A 21,107-nucleotide genomic window follows, 5' to 3' on the forward strand; every position below is an offset into this window, starting at 1 on the left:
TGTTTATACTCATCATCCACATGAATTTTACAGTGGTTGTTAGTGATTACAGATAACATGCATATCTCCCACGGAAAGTTCACATCCTTCATAATCTGTAGTAAGGATTAAAACCAACAGAACAACAGGTGGTGATTATAATGTGGGGTGGCCTTAATAATGCCCCCTTAAGAGTTTTAACCTCTGTGTTTACTTCTCATCCTGAGCAGAACATATGTCTTTTTTTTTTAACCAGCTCATAGATAGACCATTACGAAAACAAAGAAACCATCAAATCGTGTTTGTGTGTGTGTGTTTGTTTGTTTCTGTCGGTCCAGTCCAACTGCGAAGCGCGTTTGGCTATTCTGTTTTATTCCTCATGTTTTTTCTTTCCTATATTTTGATTGCCTTATTGTATGTATTAGCTCTTATTTAATACACGGCAGCTGTAAAAGATGCTTTTTATTCTAGAACAGTTGGAATTACGTTTGAAGATTCTGCATTCTAGCAGTGGGATTTTTCTTTCTTCAGAATGACAATTTTATAAAGTCTGGTTTGGTGTATAAAATTGTATGTCCCCAGACTTTCTTTCCAGAAAACATTAACATGGTATTAAGTGATGTAGAAATACAGCCAAGGTCATATGTATACCGTAGGTATGGACTATCTATATATAGTCCAGAAAAAAGATACTAAAAAAAGAGAAGATATTCTTTATTGTCTTTAAGTACCTGCAATTGTTGGGAAAAAGGGTCTGATATGCACAATCAGGGGTCTGTGTAAAGTTGATCTGTTCTTCTGTATATCTAATTCTATGAAACATTCAATGACAATTGTGTATAAAGGGGTTTTAATAAGAGAGTTAATAGGCTGTGGGCTAATGTACAGTTCTGTGAATAAGGGGAAATACTGGGCTCGGGTGGGCAATGGGAGACTGTATGGTATGGATATAGTAGAAATGTCTGTTGAATTCAGAAATTCCTCAATGATTATTGCCTGTGATTAAGACAATGTCACTCCAATTTATGAAAAAAAAAAGATGAAAAAAGAATGAGAGAACCGAAATAAGTGTCCTGTGTCTTTTTTAACATATTGCCGTCCATGTTGGAAAGGTGTGTGTGTGTGTGTGTGTGTGTGTGTGTGTGCGCGTGACTGAAGTCTAGACAGACACCCGCCTATGAAATGACTTCCAAGGATAAACCACCTGCTAAGCCGCGTGATCATAACAGGCATGAGTGTGAACGTGAACGCGCCTGCGTTTGCCGACGTGCAGCCTGGTACCCATTTCCGAGACTCTGAGGCGGCCATTACCCCTTGAAAAAACAACATCACATCCCTCGCAAGGGAAGACAGAAACGTTCACACACGTTCAGTGTGTCTGTGTACCAAAGTTAGGCCTCTGAGGACACCGTGTGGTTAGTGTAGGGTAAAACATCAACAACAGCTGCTGCTTTTGAGCAACGCACAAGTCAGAGTTCAGTTTTTTTTTTGTATCTTTTTTTAGTAGTGAACATTCTGTCTAACATCTCATGTTGTGTTCCACAAAGAAAGTCAGTCACACAGGTTTGAAACAGCATGAACGTGACTGGGTCAGTGTCTGTCGTATGCATTTTTTCTACAGTAAAATATACCATCAGTGCACCTGACAGTATCAGTGATGCTGCTAAAGCTTAAAGAGGTCATGAACTGAGAAATCAAAATTCCCTTGATCTTGTGACATATAAGAGGTCACTGTACTATAAAAACATCCTGTAAGTTTAAAAACTTAAAACTTTCTTGTTAATCTAAAAACAGCTTATACTGAAGTCAAACGCATTGTGCATTAGCTGGTCTAGCATCAAAAACAAGCTTTTCTAAAAGGTATTTGGATATTTAAAAAACAACAACAACAAGCTTTATGAGACTGTTGTTGTCAAATGTCATTGGTGTTTTCAAACATGAAATTTAATTATAAGCTTGGTGAACTATTTTGGAGAATTTGATGTTTCAGCATTCAAAGAGATAGGAGCTACACTCGCATACCTGTGAGGTGTTTCAACTATGGCTGTCCTTTTTGATCTCAACATTAGGAAAGAGTGGACGATCTTTATTTTCAATAAAGATCCAGACTGTCTCACTAATAACTTGGTCCTTCTTTCACTTCATTTTACCATGGATTCATTGATATACAACCCAGATTGTCACACGTACCAGATCACGTGAGGTCACAAGGACCCGGAAGTAACTTCACGCAGGTATTTAAGCAGGAAGCAGGTGTTGTTTAGCACCAGACATTGAGTTCATGCTCGACTCCACGTCAGGTCCCTTCATCGCTTCAACTCACGTGAGTAAACTCTCTGCTCTTCGGAGCGCTTATTTACCTGTCTGTGTGCGTGTGAGAACGCGGATTTCTTGGTGGAAATCTTTACTCCTTATCGGAACGTTCTCAGACCAACTGCGTGATTTACCTGCTCACTCGTGCACTTCCGCGTTTGAGTTTTCCGTCACGCTACAAGGGGACTCATCTCGACCATTCATTTCTCGTCCAGCCTCCGTGACAGAATGTCTGGTCCCGAAATGGTCCCGGCGGATCTGGAGCCACTGTGGGGTGTGATCCAGCAGCAGTCCGGGGAAATCATTAGTCTGAGGCAGGAGTTGGTGGGGCTTCGGGCGGAGGTCAACGCGCTTCGCGCCGAAACCGTGGGTCTTCGGGCGGAGTGCGGGGTTCTCCAGTCCGACCTCACCGCCCTGCAATCGGACTATGATGACCTGGCTGCTGCACAGATTACCCCCGCAGAACCAGTCCGTCCCGCCCTTCAACCTAAGATCGCACTTCCGGACAAATGGGATGGGTCCGGAACCCGGTGTGATGTATTTCTCACTAACCTCTCACTGTTGTTTGAGTTCCAGCCAGCACGTTATCCCTCCAACCGCAGCAGGATCGCTCTCCTCATCTCCCTTCTCACCGGGCAGGCAGCTGAGTGGGCTGCGGCGGTCCTGAAAGCTGACGGGATCGCTGCGCACTCATATCCCGAGTTCACCACCCAGCTCAGGGCCGCCTTCCAACACCCTGAGAGCGAGGTGGAGGTGGATTCCCGTCTATACCACCTGAGGCAGGGCAAGCGCAGCGTCAGCAAGTACACAATGGATTTCCGCACACTCGCCGTTCAAACACAGTGGAGTGACGCGGCGCTCCGCACAGCCTTCTACGAAGGACTGTCCACCCGTCTGAAAGACGAACTGGCTGTGCGTGAGCTGCCGGCCACCCTGGAGGGCATGATCCAGCTCGCCCTCCGGGTGGATCAACGCATGGGTCACACATCTAAACGTTTTTCTCATCTCTCCACAGGCTCCACCCTCCGTCACCGCCATCCGGATCAACCCTTCACCCACGCTGTCGCTGCGCCATCTCCTCCTCCACCGGCCGCTCCAGAGGCCCACTCATCAGGAGCCGGGGAACCCATGCAGATAGGGCGCACCTCCTTGACGGCAGCGGAAAGGGCTAGACACTACCGCGAAGGTCTATGTGCCTATTGCGCCTCCCCAGATCACCACCATGCAATCTGCCTTTTGCGTCCGGGAAACGGCCAGACCAGGTGAAGAGGGGGAGGTCTTCATCTGGTTCCGCTACCATCAAATCCTATCCCGCTGATTCCCGGCTGCTCCTTCAGGTATCAATCCTCATGGGCCACCGACGGATCGTGACCACCGCATTTGTTGACTCAGGTGCGGCTGGGAATTTTATCGATCAGGCTTATGCTGCCCAATTGGGGATTGAGACTGAGGTGTTATCCCAGCCTTTAAACATCACAGCCATCGACGTTCGCCCCCTCAACTTCAGTCCCGTCACTCAACGCACCAAAGAGCTTCATCTCCTAATCGACAATCACTCTGAAAAGATCCATTTCTTCATCACCAAGATCACGTCACCGCCGATCATCCTGGGGCACCCATGGCTCATTATGCACGATCCCTTCATCTCCTGGACCACCAACAGAATTGTCCACTGGGGGGCGACCTGTCAGGAGCTCTGTCTCCAGGCGAAGGCTGGGACGTGTTCAGGGGAGTCCGAGGTCCCCGATGTCAGGCTGGAGGAGATCCTCGTTCCGTACCGCGATCTGGCCGAGGTCTTTAGTAAGAGACGTGCCGCTCGCCTACCACCTCACCGCCCCTACGATCTTGCTATTGATCTCGTGCCGGGCGCGGTACCTCCCCGCGGCCATCTGTACTCCCTGTCGGCCACCGAACACCAGGCGATGGAGGAGTACGTGGCTGAAGGACTCCGGGCCGGCACTATCTGTCCTTCCAGCTCCCCGGCGGCCGCGGGCTTCTTCTTCGTGAAGAAGAAGGACGGGGGTCTCCGTCCATGTGTTGACTACCGGGGGCTCAACCAGATCACGATCAAGAACCGTCATCCACTCCCTCTTACCAACACCGCCCTGGACGCCCTCTCTGGTGCCCGCTTCTTCACGAAGCTGGACTTACGGAGCGCATACAACTTGGTCCGCATCAGGGAGGGTGATGAGTGGAAGACGGCCTTCATAACCCCCACTGGTCACTACGAGACCCTGGTTATGCCGTTTGGTCTGTGCAACAGTCCTTCCCTATTTCAACAGTTCATCAACGACGTTCTCCGGGACATGCTGGGTAGGTGGTGCTATGCATATTTGGACGATATCCTCGTATACTCGAAGACGCTCGAGGAACACACCCAGCATGTCCGAGCAGTGCTCCGGAGGTTGCTGGCCCACCAGTTGTACTGCAAGTAGGAGAAATGTGCCTTTCACCAGCACACCACCACATTCCTTGGTTTCGTAATATCTTCTCAGGGTGTGGCCATGGATCCCCAGAAGCTGGAGGCTGTGCGTTCGTGGCCCCTACCTACGTCGCTCAAACAGCTGCAACGTTTTCTGGGGTTCGCCAATTTCTACCGGCGATTTATCCAGGGCTTCAGCGCAACTGCAGCACCTCTGACTGCTCTCACCAAACCTTCTCGTGGAGATTTCCAACTCACCCCAGAAGCCATCCAAGCCTTCAAGAAACTATGCCTCCTGTTCACCACCGCTCCGGTCCTCATCCATCCCAACCCGGCTAAACCTTTCGTTGTCGAAGTGGACACTTCCGATGTGGGCGTAGGAGCGGTCCTCTCACAACGCGGTCCAGACGAGAAACTACACCCCTGTAGTTTTTTCTCGAGAAAATTCAATCCCACTCAGCAGTGTTACGGGGTAGGGGACCGTGAACTGTTGGCCATCAAGTTGGCTCTGGAAGAGTGGCGTCACTGGCTCCAGGGCGGCAGCGACCCATTCACCGTCTGGACCGATCACCAGAACCTCACCGTCATCCGCCAGACCAAACAGCTTAACCCCAGGCAGGCGCGGTGGGCATTATTCTTCGAACACTTTAACTTCCACCTCTCCTACCAGCCCGGTTCGAAGAATGCTAAAGCGGACGCCATCTCCCGCCAACACCAACGTGACACCACCACCTCGGAGCCCGCGCCTGTCCTGCCTCCTCACATCATCATGGCTCCTCTCCAGTGGGGGTTAGAAGAGAGAGTCCGCCAGAGTCACAGTCAGGAACCCCCTCCACCGGAAACACCCACTGGACGACTCTTTGTGCCCGACCATCTACGCAGAGAAGTTCTCCAGTGGGGCCACGATTCCACTTTGGCAGGACATCAGGGGGTCCAGAGGACCACCTCCTTCATCGACAGGGCGTTTTGGTGGAGGACGTTGAGGAGAGACGTACAGGAGTACGTCCAGGCATGTACCATCTGCGCTCGCTCCAAAACCACCAACTCACCATCCACCGGCGAGCTGCAGCCCCTCCCCATCCCCAAACGCCCCTGGAGTCACATCTCGGTCGATTTCGTCACTGGACTCCCTGAATCTCAAGGCAAGAACACCATCCTGACCATTGTGGATCGCTTCTCGAAGGCTGTGCACCTGGTGGCTCTCACCGGACTCCCCTCTGCCAAGACCACCGCGGAGCTTATACTCGAGCACGTAGTCCGCTTGCATGGGTTTCCCAAGGACATCATCTCGGACAGAGGGCCCCAGTTCACGGCCAAGTTCTGGCAGGCCTTCTGCCGTCTGGTCGGCACCACCTCCAGTCTATCATCTGGTTTCCACCCTCAGACTAACGGCCAGACGGAGCGGGCCAACCAACAACTGGAGCGCTTCCTTCGATGCTTTGCGGGTGAACATCAGCGCTCCTGGGCTCGCTACCTCGTTTGGGCTGAACTATCGAATAACTTACATACATCTTCGGCCACCAACCTAAGCCCTTTCGAGGTATGCTACGGGTACCAACCTCCGGTGTTCGAACATCAAGAACCGGAGGTTGACGTCCCGTCCGCCCAACAGTTGGTCCGCCGGTGCCGGCAGCTATGGAACCACGCCCGGACTGCCATCCAGAAAGCCAATCAACGGTACACCACCCAACACCGCCGCCGGCACCCTCCGGGACGATTGTTCCATGTTGGTGACAGGGTCTACCTTTCCACCCGCAACATCAATTTGAAGACAGACTCCAAAAAGCTCACTGCACGCTTCATCGGACCCTACAAGATCACCCACCAGCTAAACCCTGTCACCTTCCGGCTCCAGCTGCCTGCTTCCCTCCGGATCCATCCTGTATTCCACCAATCCCAACTTAAACATGTCTTCTTCTCCCCTCTGTCTCCCCAGGTCACTGCCCCTCCCCCGGTCCGGATCATCGACGGTGGTCCTGCGTACACCGTCCGGCGGATCCTTGACTCGCGAACCCGTGGCCGTGGCACCCAATACCTTGTCGATTGGGAGGGCTACGGTCTGGAGGAGCGTTCTTGGGTTCCCGGGCGGTTCATCCTGGATCCCACTCTCATCCAGGACTACCGTCGTCGGGTATCCTCCGCCCCGGGACCGTCTGGTGCCGGTCCTGGAGGGGGGGGTACTGTCACACGTACCAGATCACGTGAGGTCACGAGGACCCGGAAGTAACTTCACGCAGGTATTTAAGCAGGAAGCAGGTGTTGTTTAGCACCAGACATTGAGTTCATGCTCGACTCCACGTCAGGTCCCTTTATCGCTTCAACTCACGTGAGTAAACTCTCTGCTCTTCGGAGCGCTTATTTACCTGTCTGTGTACGTGTGAGAATGCGGATTTCTTGGTGGAAATCTTTACTCCTTATCGGAGCGTTCTCAGACCAACTGCGTGATTTACCTGCTCACTCGTGCACTTCCGCGTTTGAGTTTTCCGTCACGCTACAAGGGGACTCATCTCGACCATTCATTTCTCGTCCAGCCTCCGTGACACAGATGGCACACATACATCTGCAAAATGTCTGTTAAAGATCTCTTGATCTGGAAAGCATCTGCTGTGTACAAACATTTGACAGACATCTGTAAGATGTCAGTTTTAAATACTTTCTAAACCATAAACATCTTAAAGACATCTAATAGATGCCTATTTGACATCTGGTAGAAGACATCCTATAGATGTACTGCAGATGAGCAAACACTCTTCAAAATATGCCTTGCAGATGTAAATGTGGACATCACATGTATGTGTGCTATCAGTAAAGGCACAATTCAATGCAGAATTTATATTGGAATATATTGGATCTGACTGTAATGTCGCATCTTAAGTGTATCTTAACTGTTTATATCACATGGTCACTATTGCTTTGTCTGTTATTACAGATAGTTTGATTGCAGTGGGCATTTACTTCAGAAAAAAGGACAGAAAATAGCCTATTACTTTTAAATTACCATGTTTTTAATGTAAAAAATCTTGATAACATTATAAGTGGATCTCAGAACAGTACTTAATAATAAAAAAGACATGTGTAAAAGGGTCATGCCTTTTAAAAGGAATATGCATCCTGTTATCCAGCTGAAAATTGCATGGAAAACGAGAAGACAGTGATATTGACCTGGTTTTCTTTCCAGTTGTTTCCAACACTAGAACTAACATCAGGGGCGGCGCCGTCAGACAAATTAAAAATGGTTCACAGAAGATATTGTGTTGCATACCTGAATATTAAACAACTTTTCTTACGGACTGATCTTAAACGTGTTCGTAGCCCAGTTTTGTGTTGTTCTTAAATGCAAGTTGTAGGGCAAACCATCACGACGGAGGAGTTTGGTCCTGTTTTGAAGATCTAGCGCCACTTGCCGTTATGAGATTTCATTGATATTATTCGCACTATATTCATTTTGATGTTGTCACAACATGTGCACAGTAAAATGTCTTTTGTAACATGGTTAACATTTATTTAAAGAGATATATATATTTTTTAAGCTTTTTCCGTGACTGGGTCTGGTTAGGTTTGAAATGTGTGACGTAGGTTAGGAAGCTGCTTTCACTTTCACATTCTACTATTTCAGCTCCTACGACAGACGGTTTTAGCGTTTATGGTGGTCAAACATCAAATTTGCTCTTCAAGATTTCTATGAACAACAATATTTAACAAGACAAACAAGGTAAGATGAATTTAACAATGTTTTCAGACGATAATAATTTGAATACACACAGGGAAGCTGCCCGTGAGAATCGCTTGTCACATGCCCTTTTAAAAGCAACTTTATGCGACTGTTGTGTTTTAATTGCTCTCTCATGTTCTTTTTTGCAGCGAACATTCTTCATCTCTCCACTTTAGAAAATTATGATGCTATCGAGTAAGTCAGACATGGGTTATTACAAAACAGTTCCTTCTGTTACAATTAGTCATTATTCACAATTTTAACCTTTAACCTTTACTTCCACACTTTTATTCGGCTGTGAAGCACAAAAGTCTTCAGGCAGAATTGTACCAATACAGTGAAAGTGAATGGTAGCCTAGCTGTTATGATCCACAGAAGATAGAAAATGACATACGTTTAGAAAAACATGAAAGTCAGTAAATGATAACTGAATTTTCATTTCATTTAAAGGCATGCAGGCTCGTATAATAAGGGCTAAAACAGCATGCCAGTTTAACAACAGTTTGTGTTTGATTAAAAGGTAGCATTTAGATATTATTATATAGCGCATGTAAGATTTTAGGTTGTCTCAGAGCTTTACTATCAGTCATAACTATTTACTATCTATCAAGTTTAATTTATGATTCGTAAAAATATTTTGAAGATGTTTCAAGTTTTTAAACCTCACAGAAAGCTGTGAAGATGCTTGAATGGGCCTAATCTGTATATCTTTCATATGCTTTTTCTTTGCAGTTAAATATTCAATTGAAGCACCTGACACTGTCAAAACCGTTGCTAAAGCATTCAAGAAAAGTCTTAAGGAGAGGATAAAATTAGTTATAAATATGAAAAATGCAGCGAAGAAAAACAAGACCAGCGATATTGTCCTAGTTTTCTTCCCAATTGTTTCTCGCACTGGAACTGACATCGATGCCGCTATGAAAAACATAGGTAGGAAATTATTTAGAGAAGATTTTGCATTGTATTCCTAATAATAAATAATTTTTAGCATATAACATGTTACTGTGTATCTGACAATACTGTGTATGTTCTCTTTCTTAGAATCTCTAGGCAATAAGCCAGTCATTTTAGTGGTGCTTCATCACACATTTGACCCTGAGGCAGTTGTGTCAGACAGCAGTAAATTTGTGAACAGGGACAATACACTTACAGTGGACTGTCTGTTCTATGAGGACAAAGGATTACTGGAATGTAAAAGAAATAATAATGCTGTTAAAGCAGCTGCAAAGTGGCTGAAATCAAAGGTATGTTCACATTTCATCAGCAGGTGTATAACATTTTCCTCACATGTATGTTTACATAAGACGGCATGCACAGTAATGTGTGTGTTTGTAAGAATTTTTGTCAATTTTAAGATTCGAGAACTTAATAATTTAATAATAACAATACATTTTGATGAACATTCTAATAGCAACCTTTCTTTTTATTTTATTTTTTTTACCAGAAAGATGAACTGAAGCAAAGTAAGTTACTCAGTCAATTTATTATGCTTGATAATAATCATAAAAGCCATGTTAGATAACTGTTTTTTGTTTTTACACTTGATGATCTTCAGTAAAGGAAAACAGAAAGAAACAAAAAAGATCCTCTGCCGAATCCTGAAAACTTCCAGTTCAAATTCTGCACAGATGCACTGGGAAAAGTAGTTGAATCAGTTGTTTCATTTTCAGAATTTACATGTTAAGAGTTCAGATGCAAAAGCCTCTAAATCCACCTGACGTTTTTCTTTAAAATGAGCATTTCTTTCTGTCTACTTTGTATAGGTTTCTATGTAAGTGCTAGTACTTCTGATTGGGCTGAGGCTGGAATTTAGCGAGTTTGAAGTAAAAGTATTTGATGGACGTATACTATGTGTTAGGAGCATTCACTCAGTATCATTATCTCATTTTTGACCGAGATGGCTTTTAGCTGGGTTTGCATCTGAACTCTTCATTTATTTTTATGATCTTACCATTTTCACTCTGCATATTAATAACTAGATAATCCAACAAAGTGTAACCTTGTACATTTCACAGCCTCTTTTGTCAGATTCATGTTATAGATGCTCTACAGAGGTGCTCTGTAGAAAAGCTTTCACATACCTACAGGAGTTGGACAAAATTAAGTGAATGCATCTGATAGTTGAATGTTGTCACAGAACATCAGAACATCTGCCTGTAGCTTCAGGGAATCTGCTTCTTACTTTCATATCCAAAGCTGGCCACAGTCGATTGATAATATCGACTACATAATAATTGATGATATACTTATAATAATTTATAATATAAAGTCAAGTGATTCAAAATAGCCAGGGCAAATGTTGAAGTTCACCTTGGTGCTCCACCCACCCAGTTTTTATGATCATGAAACTATATTATGTGGATTTTAGCATGGTGTCTGTGATGAACGTTTTGGCATTTGGAGCTATTTCATGGATGTTAGTTTTATAAAGTTCTCTGTGGAAGTGTTCAGTGTGGAAAAATGTAAATGTATTTGATGTCAGTTTGCTGTAATACTTAGTGTTTGACTGTCTGTATCATTTACTTTTGGTTTTTGCACCTTATTGTTCCTCGCTGATGAAGTCCCTGATGATGTCTTGCCATGCTATTTGCATGCAGTCATGATTGTAAAGATTACCCTGTTGAAAAAAAAAAACAGCATATGCTGGTTAGGTATGTTTTGAAGCATGGCAGCTGGTTTAAGATGGTCCTAAGCAGGAGCTTGGGCCATCTTAGCACCAGCACATCACCAGCTTAAACCAGCCTTGCCTGAAAACATACCTAACCAGCATATGCTGTTTTTTTCAACAGGGTGATCTTCTTAAAACACCAAAAAGCTGGGCTGGTAAGGTTACAGATGCTTCTGCTAAACAGACTCGCATGATGTCCCCTTTTTGGAAGTCTAGCAGGTCACCCATTTCACCTACAGCTTGTACTAAACACTGCTGAACAGACGTAATACTAAACTGATATACAACCTAGAAAGTATAGACAATGAAAAGATAAATAAAAGATAATGGCAACGTGTGTTTTTTCATTGCAGCCTAAATAATATAGGCTATTATTATTATTACTATTATTATTATTATTATTATTATTATTATTACTATTATTAAATCGTACTGTATATTAATGGGTGTTCACATTATTTTGTCCAACTCCTGTATGTATGAAGTTTTTGCAGTAGATGAATCCTTCCATCTGTTATTAAGACTGCTTGTCTTGTGTAGGGTTGCAAGGATGCTGGAGCCTGTGAGTAGACTCATGTATCCAATAGATTAAAAAAAAAGTTTAATTTCTTTCTCTTTCTGTGCTATACACTCTCCCTCTGACAAAATGGGATAAATATTTCGTTAATTATACTCTGCAGTGCATGCAATGTTAATATTTCCATTTAGCAGATCCAATGGGCGACTCTGTTCTACAGTAAGACTGAAGTGGAGATGGCTGGTTAACTCGCTATTGAGAAAACTAGCAAAATTATTTTAACATGTGTCAGCTATGCCACTCCACTCAAACCTGCAAGAAAGTATTACATATTACTATAAGCTCCAACATGTACAAATGCTGTGCTGTGTGATTTATTTCATACCTCTTATTATAAATTTTGTTTTGTAACTATTAAAAAGAATAACCAAATTAACATGTGTACATAGTTCTGTGTTTCTAATTTAAGTATTTGATGTAAACTAAATATTGTGATTAAAAAATACACAAAGATTTATATATTCTGTAATGCATCTGTGTAATCTTGATCGTCGTCATCATCTTCCGTAAAAGCAGAGACAGAGGGGTTACTATGGTCATCTGGAACCTCAACAGAGCGACCTCTGCGGGTTAACATCTCCACAAGCTCTGTTGCATGTGTCTGCTCAGTCACAATCTTCAGAGTAAATCTTACAGGGTTCCCCACGTTTGCGCCATCAACTGGAACAATCTCTATTTCGGCCATTTTCCTTGAGAAATAAAGAGAGATCAAGCATTATGTAAGTGAGAAGGCAGGGATGCTCAGGTCTGCTCATGGAATACTACAGTATCTTCTTGCAAATATATCTGAACCAGCTAATTAAGATTTTCATAAACACTTCATTACAAACAGATGTGTTGGATCAAGACTAGAACTGAACTTTGCTGGAAACCAGATCCCCAAGAACAGGAATGAGCACCCTTGATGTACATGGGATAGATAGTGTTTATAGTAAACATATCTGTGTTTATGAAGGCACAGTGTGTGTATGTTTTAGTACTCTGTGGGTCTCTGTGTGTGATGCCGCCTTATGAGCCAACACACAGCAAAGATGACCAGCAGGAGGAGCAACAGCAACACCACAAACACGATGAAAATGTCAGAGCTCAGCCACCTTGACAGAGAATCTCCTGAATCCATCCCTACAACTGGGTTTTGAAAAATTCACACATGCTCAGTGAAACTTATGAAATACATAATGAACAAAAACTATAAACCTTACATACCTTTAATATAGCCCACCTGAATAATGGTTCTTTTCTCTATTCTGTTCGTCTGTTTCTTACGATCACTGAACGGACTCTGTCATGGCTAGGATGCAACACACAGGTGAAAAAAAAAAAAGCAACAATATGTCCATAATATCATTTTGATAAAAAATTAAGGACACCTTTTTGATGTTACTAGTTAGTTTTACGTTTTGTTGTTGTTTGACTTGCAACAACGGTTAAAACAGTTTAACACTTCAAAGCATAACAGGAAGGGGGCGCTAGAACCCTGTAAAACTATGCGCGAAATTTCATGTTAAAGAAATTACTTCCAGAACAAAAATGTACAGATCATTTACTCACCCCCTTGTCATCCAAGATGTTTGTGTCTTTATTTCTTCAGTCGATAAGAAATTATATTTCTTGAGGCAAAAAATCGAGAATTATCTCCATATAATGGACTTCAATGGTGCCCCCAAGTTTGAACTTCCAAAATGCAGTTTAAATGCAGCTTCATGGCTCTAAATGATCCCAGCAGAGAAATAAAGGTCTTATCTAGCAAAACTATCTGTCATTTTCAAAACAAATTGACAGTTTTTTAACCTCAAACGCTTGTCTAAGTCTGCATGAACTGTTTTTTTCTGGTTCAATATGGTCAAGACAGTTAGGGTATGTTAAAAAAAAAACTCACATCTCGTTTTCTTTCCCAACTTCAAAATCATCCTACAGAAGTACAGACCCAGTGTTTACAAAGTGAACATGCAAAGAAGATTAAACACCCTTTACAAAAAAATGGTAAAACAGCGATGTAGGACAATTTCCATGTTGAAGAAGAAAACGGGACGGGAATTTTTCGATATACCCTATATATATATATATATAACTGTTTTGACCCGGATTACACAGACGATGCATGCGCATCGCAGAGACGAGACTAGACAAGGATTTGAGGTTGAAAGTATATAAATGAGATCGTTTTGCTAGGTAAGACCCTTCTTCCTCAACTGGGATTGTTTATAGCCCTTTAAGGATGCATTTAAACTGCATTTTGGAAGTTCAACATTTCTTATTAACTGAAGAAATAAAGATATGAACATCTTGGATGACAAGGGGGTGAGTAAATTATCTGTACATTTTTGTTCTGGAAGCGGACTTCTCCTTGGACTCTCACTTCTGTAAGGTGTTTGCATAAAGCAGTCAGTCCAGTCGATGTAATCAGTTTTAATTATAGATCTTTTTTATATACTATAGACTATTGTGTCCTAGATAGGCCTACAAGAGATTCACTTGTTGTAACAACAGTGGTATTTCCTTTGTAACAACCTTGTGTTATAGAAGATCTAGTCGTTGTCGCCAATCTCTCTCTCTTTTGCTACCAGAAAATGAATGCAGGTAAATTGGGACACTTTTGTCCTAATCATAAATTAACCCTACAGGATGTTGTTTAATGTTCAGTCAGTCAAGATTCAGTCAGCCAGCCAGGAGGCAAATGCAGGGGACGAGAAGGAGAATGAAAACCAAGTGATCATGGTAAATTATTTTCATTTATTAAATAGCCAAAGGTCTGCTAGATTCTATTTCCCTTGAAACAAATTAATCAAGTGTCCTGAAAACAAGAAAAGGACCATGGAAAATTATTGCTTTTAAAATGTCATTGAAAACTTTAAAGAGAGACAAGCTCTTATCTGTAACTCCTGAAGACAATATAGTTATTCTGTCTATTAGTAGTAACAGTGGAGAGTTTTGCCTTGCACAGATTGGTAAAGCAATAAACATTATACATGAGGTTATATATAAACAGCAAAGAAGCAAGAAACAATATGAATGCAAGTTGAATGTGAGTAAAAAATTCTATTATATGAACTAAACATATAAAATAATATTTAAAAGTAATACTGAAAACAAGATAAAACACATATTTGCTCTCTGAAAGCTGAACATTGTTCCAAGGAGCTGCCACTACATACATTACAGCTCTAATTCAAAATTCCCAGCCATTGATGGCGTGGCCTTATCTGGATCACTTTAAACTAGTTACAAGCACAAGTGCTGCTGGAGAAGACGAGGACCATCAGCAAAGGGGAAGGTGGCAAGAGTAGTGATGATTAAGCCAAATTTATTACATTTAGAAAAGCTCTAGAAAGTTGTGCCTATGGGATTCATTCTCCTCTCACACACAAATCCTTCTCCGTGATCTGTATCAACATCCGCTGTCATGATACCACAATCATGATCTTCGTCATCCTGAGGCACAACCAGAACATTGTCAAAAAGACATTTTAACAGAAATGTATTAAAATTATGTTCACAGAATGTGAAATGAGACTATTTCAATATTATATTTAATTTAAATTTATATTTATATTTATATTACAGTATATCTAATATCTTTTCTACCTGTACTGTTTTTTTTCACTCACACACTTCTTCACATTTATACACAATCACACAACCAAACCCCTCGACCACACATCCTGTTCTCACGTCTCTCTTCACTGTCCCCTGCAATTTTGTGTTAAACAACAAGTAGATCTATGTTCTGTTGTCATTCATCACACACACACACGTTTGTTTTTGTGAATTGTGGGGACTTTTTGATAGACTTCTGTAGTTTTTATACTGATCAAACGATATTGTCTATCCCCCAACCCTAAACCTGCCTATTACAGAAAACATGTTTGCATTGTTACATTTTCAGATAAACATCATTTACTATTTTTAATCATTTTTATACATTGTGGGGACCACAGGCCGGTCCCCACCAAAATTTCAGGTTTTACTATCCTTGTGGCGACATTTGGTCCCCACAATGTAGCAAGAACAAGTACACACACACACATATATATATAAACTGATCTCAGCACTGAACTGACGTCAACTGAACAATGACACTATTTTTTAGAGCTGCTTTACAGCAGAATTGATCTTGGTTTGCATCAGTTAATCTATATGTTCCTGCTTATCTCTATAAAGCTATTTCAAAACAGTCTGTATTGCATCAAGCACTATATAAATTTGAAAATGGGGAAAAAAATTTGGAAAGTTTAAATGCATTACCACTGATGGAGACGCATAGTCTCCAGATCCATGTGATGAGGCTCTTGAGACCAAAAATTGCTTTACATTGGTTCTGGACATCAACCAGACCTGCCCATGCACACACATACACTTAACAAACATGTGTAAATTCAAAAAAGATTTGAGCTCACAATTGATTAATTTAAATAGAAATAAATGAAATTTAATTTTAACCATATATAGTAAACTTTAATCTAAATTATTTTGAAAATGAAAATGATGACCAATTTATGTGGTCAAAATTACACCACATTCAATAAATGAACCAAACTAATAATGTAATTACCTTTTTAAGTCTGTTTACTCTATTTTTCATGGCACAGTGTTCACCTCATTATTGCTTGTTGCAAATTTTAAATATTTATCTTTTTTTATATTACATTTTTTTAAAATATTGGGTTTATTATTCCTTTGTACTGTTGGTATTTGTTCTATAATGTTTTTTGGCATCAGTTCCTAATTCTACTTTTAAATGAACAACATTAAACCAAAACTTAAAAATCAAACCAAGAAAAAAGAGGAACGTGGATGAATAGCTGCTGTACCGTGTTATGTTCAGTTAAAATGGCCAGACTGGCATTTCTCTTAGAACAGAAGCTCTCAGCAGCGCTGCAGTCACTGCCTTCACTCCAGAACAAATAAAACACATCGTCATGGAGAAGCCACATTTCTGAAAGACAACAAAGAATAAATATAAATATACGATAGCTTTGAGAAAAAATAAAATATTTAAATAATCCAGAAACCATTAAAAATAGCTTTGTGTTAATAATGGTCTTGTGAGTGGCATCTGCCATTCCAGGACTGTGTTAGAGCAAAACCACAATAGACCCATTTTAACAGTTCAGTTTTCCGGTTTAGCTCAAAAGATGGTTCTTATCACTGCTAGAATTAACAACAAAGAATCTGTGAACATTTAGCAAATATAGCAAATTGATCATAATTTGATAACGATCTATGTAGACATTTATATCCTGCTTTTCAGTGTTTCAAACAGGCTGAAAATTTGTTCAAATTAGTTTCCTCTCACCAGTATAAGTAAAAATTTTAAATTAACCTTTTTCTCCTTTTGTTGGTTGTGCTTGTGCTTCTTTGTTGTGAAAAAGCTGAGGGGAAATGTTCATAAATATTCAGTGAAACTACATCAACTTTACTCATTACTGTAACAATCCATTTATTTAGATTATTATTTAATGCCTCAATACTTTTCAAATGGTGTGTGAGCTTAAATGGTTGCTGTGCATGATACTTACAATTTAGACCCACAATCACAAGGATGATGGCTGAGATGAGAATGTTCACGGCAAACAGTACTAACACATACTTCCTTTCACTGTGCTCTGTTAAACAAAGATTAATACAGTAGCTTTGAATATAAACTATATGTAAGTTAGTTCCTTTAATTGATTGCATTCATTCTCCCATGTTGTCTTACTTGAGACCAGTGTTGTACTGTTTATAGTTCCTTGGGCTGCAGGAGGTCTGTACTGAAGACACTGATAAATATCTTCTGTTTGAAAAGCACTTCTCTGCGCCGTCTCACTCTCTTCATATTCATTCATAGACACAGGAAAACGCTGCTGCAGCTCCATTGCGCTCACAAACACTGAAGTAATGACACATACGCTCAGAATCATACATCACATGATCTGAGGCCGAAAAACTAGTTGAGATGCTCTATCGCTTGCGGTTGTGTTGACTAGTACAAACCTCAGACCTAACAACGTTGCTAACATATTTAGAGTAGCCTACCACAATAGTGACTCAATTCCTGTGGTGCTGCTATGGTTTCTGGGCTCCATGAACAGCGTATTTACTATTTAAACTGGAATTGAATATAGGTTTCCACCTGGCTACTTTTGACATAAGGCCCTCAGGGCCCAAGGGGGCGTTGTCGCCTTTTATTAACATAAAATTGTACTGTATAACACACTGTAAACTCTAACAACTAATCCTTTCTATCTTCTGAGGATTAAGCAATGAAGCCTTATCCTCTTTACTTACATGTGCTTACATGATCTTCACCAATATCATGTTAACAAACCTAACTGAATAAATTTGATTGATAGTGTATGCATATTGATAACCAGTTAAATCTGCTAACAAAATGTAACCTTGTACATTTTACAGGCTCCTTTTGTCATGTTACAGATACTCTACAGAGGTGCACAGTAGAGACCTTTTCCAGGCATCTTAATAGCAAAAATGTTGATGTGTCAGGGAAGAAAAGTCCCAATTATCTTGAATTAATTCCATAAGTTTTTTTGTCTATTCAGTCAGTCAAGAAAGATAACTCTCATGCCAGCCAAGAGGCAGATGCAGGGGAAGAGCAAGAGAAGGGAAACCAACAGAGTTGGCAGTTTCCCCCTCAGTAGAAACCGGAAACCAAGTGATCATAATACATGAGCTCAATTTATTGAATAACCTTAGACATAGCCAAAAATCTGCCCGATTCCATTTGCCTAGGAGCAAATTCATCAAGTGTTCTTAAAACAAGAAAAAGAGATTGGAAATTATTGCTTTTTAAAAATGTCATTGAAAGCCTTAAAGGGAGACAGTCTCTTATCTGTAACTTCTGGAGACAATATTGTTATTTTGCCTAGTAGAGAATTTTAGAGAAATTGCCTTGCACAAATTAATAAAGCATTATTTTATATGAACAGTAATAATTAAACAAGACAAATGAAGTACATCACATGTCTGGAAGCTTAACTTTGGGCCGAAGAGCTGTTCAGTACATAAATTCAGCAAAAAAAGTCTCCGAAGTCCAAAATTTCTGCCTTAGGGATTCATTCTCCTCTCACACACAAATCCTTCTCCATGATCTGTATTAACATTATCAGTCATGATGCCACACTCATAATCTTCATGATCGTCATCCTGAGGTACAGCCAGAACATAGTCAGAAAACATTTTTACAGAAATGTTCTCAGAAGGTGAATTGAAACACATATAATTCATATTAAATGAATGTAAGACAATAATTATTTTATTGCTTTTAATAATTATAAGTCCTACTAAAAAAACATTGAGGCCAACATTTTTTACATTTTCCCCTACACTCTCACACACTTTCTAACATACTTTCTCACTGTTCTTAAATGCTTTACTTTTTCTTTTTCTTTTTTTACATTTCCTATGCAGGTTTGTGTAAAACAGACATCAGTGGTTCTATACTGTTGCCAAACTTGCAGCAGCTTCCAAAGCTTTTTCAAACATTTTTATTTTAAATATGAAATTAAAATTTGAAAATGAAAACAAGAAATGTAAAATGCATATACATTACCACTGATGGAGAATCCATGTCTCCAGATCCATATGATGAGGTTCTTGAGACCAAAAATTGCTGTCCATTGGTTTTTGACATCAACCAGACCTGACCAAGTACACACATACATTCAACAATGCGTTAACATTAAAAATAAATAAAGGGAAAAAGACAAGAAAATGGATGAATAGCTGCTGTACCTTGTTACGCTCAGTTAAAATGGCCAGACTGGCATCTCTCTTAGAACAGAAGCTCTCAGCAGCGCTGCAGTCACTGCGGTCACTCCAGAACAAGTAAAACACATTGTCATGAAGAAGCCACATTTCTGAAAGACAACAAAGAAGAGAAAGTATGAAACATGGAATAGTTTGTTAGCTGACAGAAATGTAATAAATAAATAAATAAATAATAATAATCTTGTAGAAATGTATTAGTTTTGTGAGTGTCATCTTCCATACTAGGATAGTCTTAGAGCAAAACCAAAAAAGACCCATTTTAACAGTTTGGTCTTTCAATTTAGCACAAAAGATGATACACAACACTGTCAAAATGAAGAACAATGTAATTTAAGACAAAAATGTAACACAATGGAGATAATCTAACAATGAAGTATGTGTGAATCAGTTTATATTCGGTAAGTAAATTATTTTACACCAGTAAGTAAAAACTGAAATGAACCTTTTTGTCCTTTTATTGCTTGTGATTCTGTTGTGATTCTCTGTTGTGATTCCCTGTTGTGAGAGTCTGGGGGAAACATGATATTCAGAAATGTGAAATATTTTACTGACACAATTTTTCTAGATTATTCTATTGCGCCTCCATACATTTCAAAAGTTGTGCCATGATACTTACAATTTACGATCACAATGACAAGGATGATGACTGAGATGAGAATGTTCACAGCAGACAATAAAAACACATACTTCCTTTCACTGCGTTCTGTTAAATAGAGATTAATAGAGATCAAAAAGATTGCCCTGACTGTAAACTACATGCAAAGTTTGTTCCAACAATTCCATTCAAGCTTCCATCCTCCATTGTCTCACCTGAGACCAGTGTTGTACTGTTTATAGTTCCTTGGTGTGCAGTAGGTGGGAATTGAAGACACTGATAAAGATCTTCTGTTTTAACAGCATCATTTTTCTGCATCTCCCTCTTCTCTCCATCTTTGTCCCTGTCCCCGTCCCCCTCTTCATATTCATTTGCAGAGAGAGAGAAACGCTGCTGCAGCTCCATCACACTCACAAGCACTTTAGTAACTGCACATGCACACAGTTGTTAGAATCATATATCACACCCTCTGAGGCTGAAAATATTGTTTGGGGTTGACTAACATTCTGACTAACATTTTCTCTGTACTGCTGAATTTCTTTTCTCTTCTCCACTTCCTTGTTTGTCCATAGTAAGATCATGCTTCCCCACATCCTTTGATGATGTGCTTGGATATACACACAGCAGTGCAGATTGTGTCTCTGACTAGTCAGAAATAGGAAGTAGTGGGAAATGTTAACCTGAAAAGTTAACTAAAACTTGATGATCATGATCAAATTAATATTGCACCATCTGCAAAATGTCAAAAAAGGAGAAGCGAAAGCAATAAGCTGTCTTCTTTACTTATACCATTGTTATACTTACACCAGAGCTCCACCATGCATTCACATGGATTCACAACGACTAAATCGCTGCAGTTCACTATGTTGTTGGTTTCTAGAATGTGTTCCTATACTCTCCCTATAATGTTCAGACTGTATCAGGCAGAAGATCACTATCTGCTCTACCACTGGTAGTCGCTGCTTAGAATGCTGAGAACTATTTCTCTTTATCTCCACTCTTTGACATGCATTTGAGCAAGCAGTTTTCTGTCAGTCTTCATTTTTTCTCTTACAGAATTAACTACAGATG

The 21,107-nt window shown here is 40.8% G+C and overlaps 2 protein-coding genes across 3 annotated transcripts; both read right to left on the bottom strand.

The window, feature by feature from the left end:
• Positions 1-11,972: 11,972 nt before the first annotated feature.
• si:dkey-111e8.4 (uncharacterized protein LOC793802 homolog) lies at positions 11,973-16,475 on the bottom strand. Of its 2 annotated transcripts, XM_051109244.1 has the most exons (4): positions 15,917-16,475; positions 12,894-12,962; positions 12,652-12,799; positions 11,973-12,360 (listed from the first exon to the last, which is right to left on the bottom strand). In XM_051109244.1, the coding sequence occupies exons 3-4, from the start codon at positions 12,789-12,791 to the stop codon at positions 12,126-12,128; spliced, it is 375 nt and encodes a 124-aa protein (XP_050965201.1). In that variant the 5' UTR covers positions 12,792-12,799; positions 12,894-12,962; positions 15,917-16,475; the 3' UTR covers positions 11,973-12,125. The 2 variants fall into 2 exon arrangements, 1 of the variants encoding a protein (XP_050965201.1); XR_007827729.1 differs by lacking the exons at positions 11,973-12,360; positions 12,652-12,799; positions 12,894-12,962 and adding an exon at positions 14,200-15,103.
• A 1,855-nt stretch (positions 16,476-18,330) lies between these two features.
• Positions 18,331-20,602, bottom strand: LOC127165009 (uncharacterized). Its single transcript, XM_051109243.1, has 6 exons — positions 20,252-20,602; positions 20,058-20,144; positions 19,884-19,949; positions 19,406-19,530; positions 19,224-19,313; positions 18,331-18,817 (listed from the first exon to the last, which is right to left on the bottom strand). The coding sequence occupies exons 1-6, from the start codon at positions 20,439-20,441 to the stop codon at positions 18,719-18,721; spliced, it is 657 nt and encodes a 218-aa protein (XP_050965200.1). The 5' UTR covers positions 20,442-20,602; the 3' UTR covers positions 18,331-18,718.
• Between the last annotated feature and the right edge of the window lie 505 nt (positions 20,603-21,107).

Source organism: Labeo rohita, chromosome 5, assembly GCF_022985175.1.
Source record: "Labeo rohita strain BAU-BD-2019 chromosome 5, IGBB_LRoh.1.0, whole genome shotgun sequence".
Lineage (NCBI taxonomy): Eukaryota > Metazoa > Chordata > Actinopteri > Cypriniformes > Cyprinidae > Labeo > Labeo rohita.

Coding starts and splice junctions, on each gene's coding strand:
- si:dkey-111e8.4 (XM_051109244.1), bottom strand. CDS start 12,791: ATGGATTCAGGAGATTCTCTGTCAAGGTGGCTGAGCTCTGACATTTTC. Junction 12,361..12,651: donor CACACACAGAGACCCACAGA/GTACTAAAACAT, acceptor TTATTTCTCAAG/GAAAATGGCCGAAATAGAGA.
- LOC127165009 (XM_051109243.1), bottom strand. CDS start 20,441: ATGGAGCTGCAGCAGCGTTTCTCTCTCTCTGCAAATGAATATGAAGAG. Junction 19,950..20,057: donor TGTCATTGTGATCGTAAATT/GTAAGTATCATG, acceptor TGTTTCCCCCAG/ACTCTCACAACAGGGAATCA. Junction 18,818..19,223: donor ACATGGATTCTCCATCAGTG/GTAATGTATATG, acceptor GCTGTACCTCAG/GATGACGATCATGAAGATTA.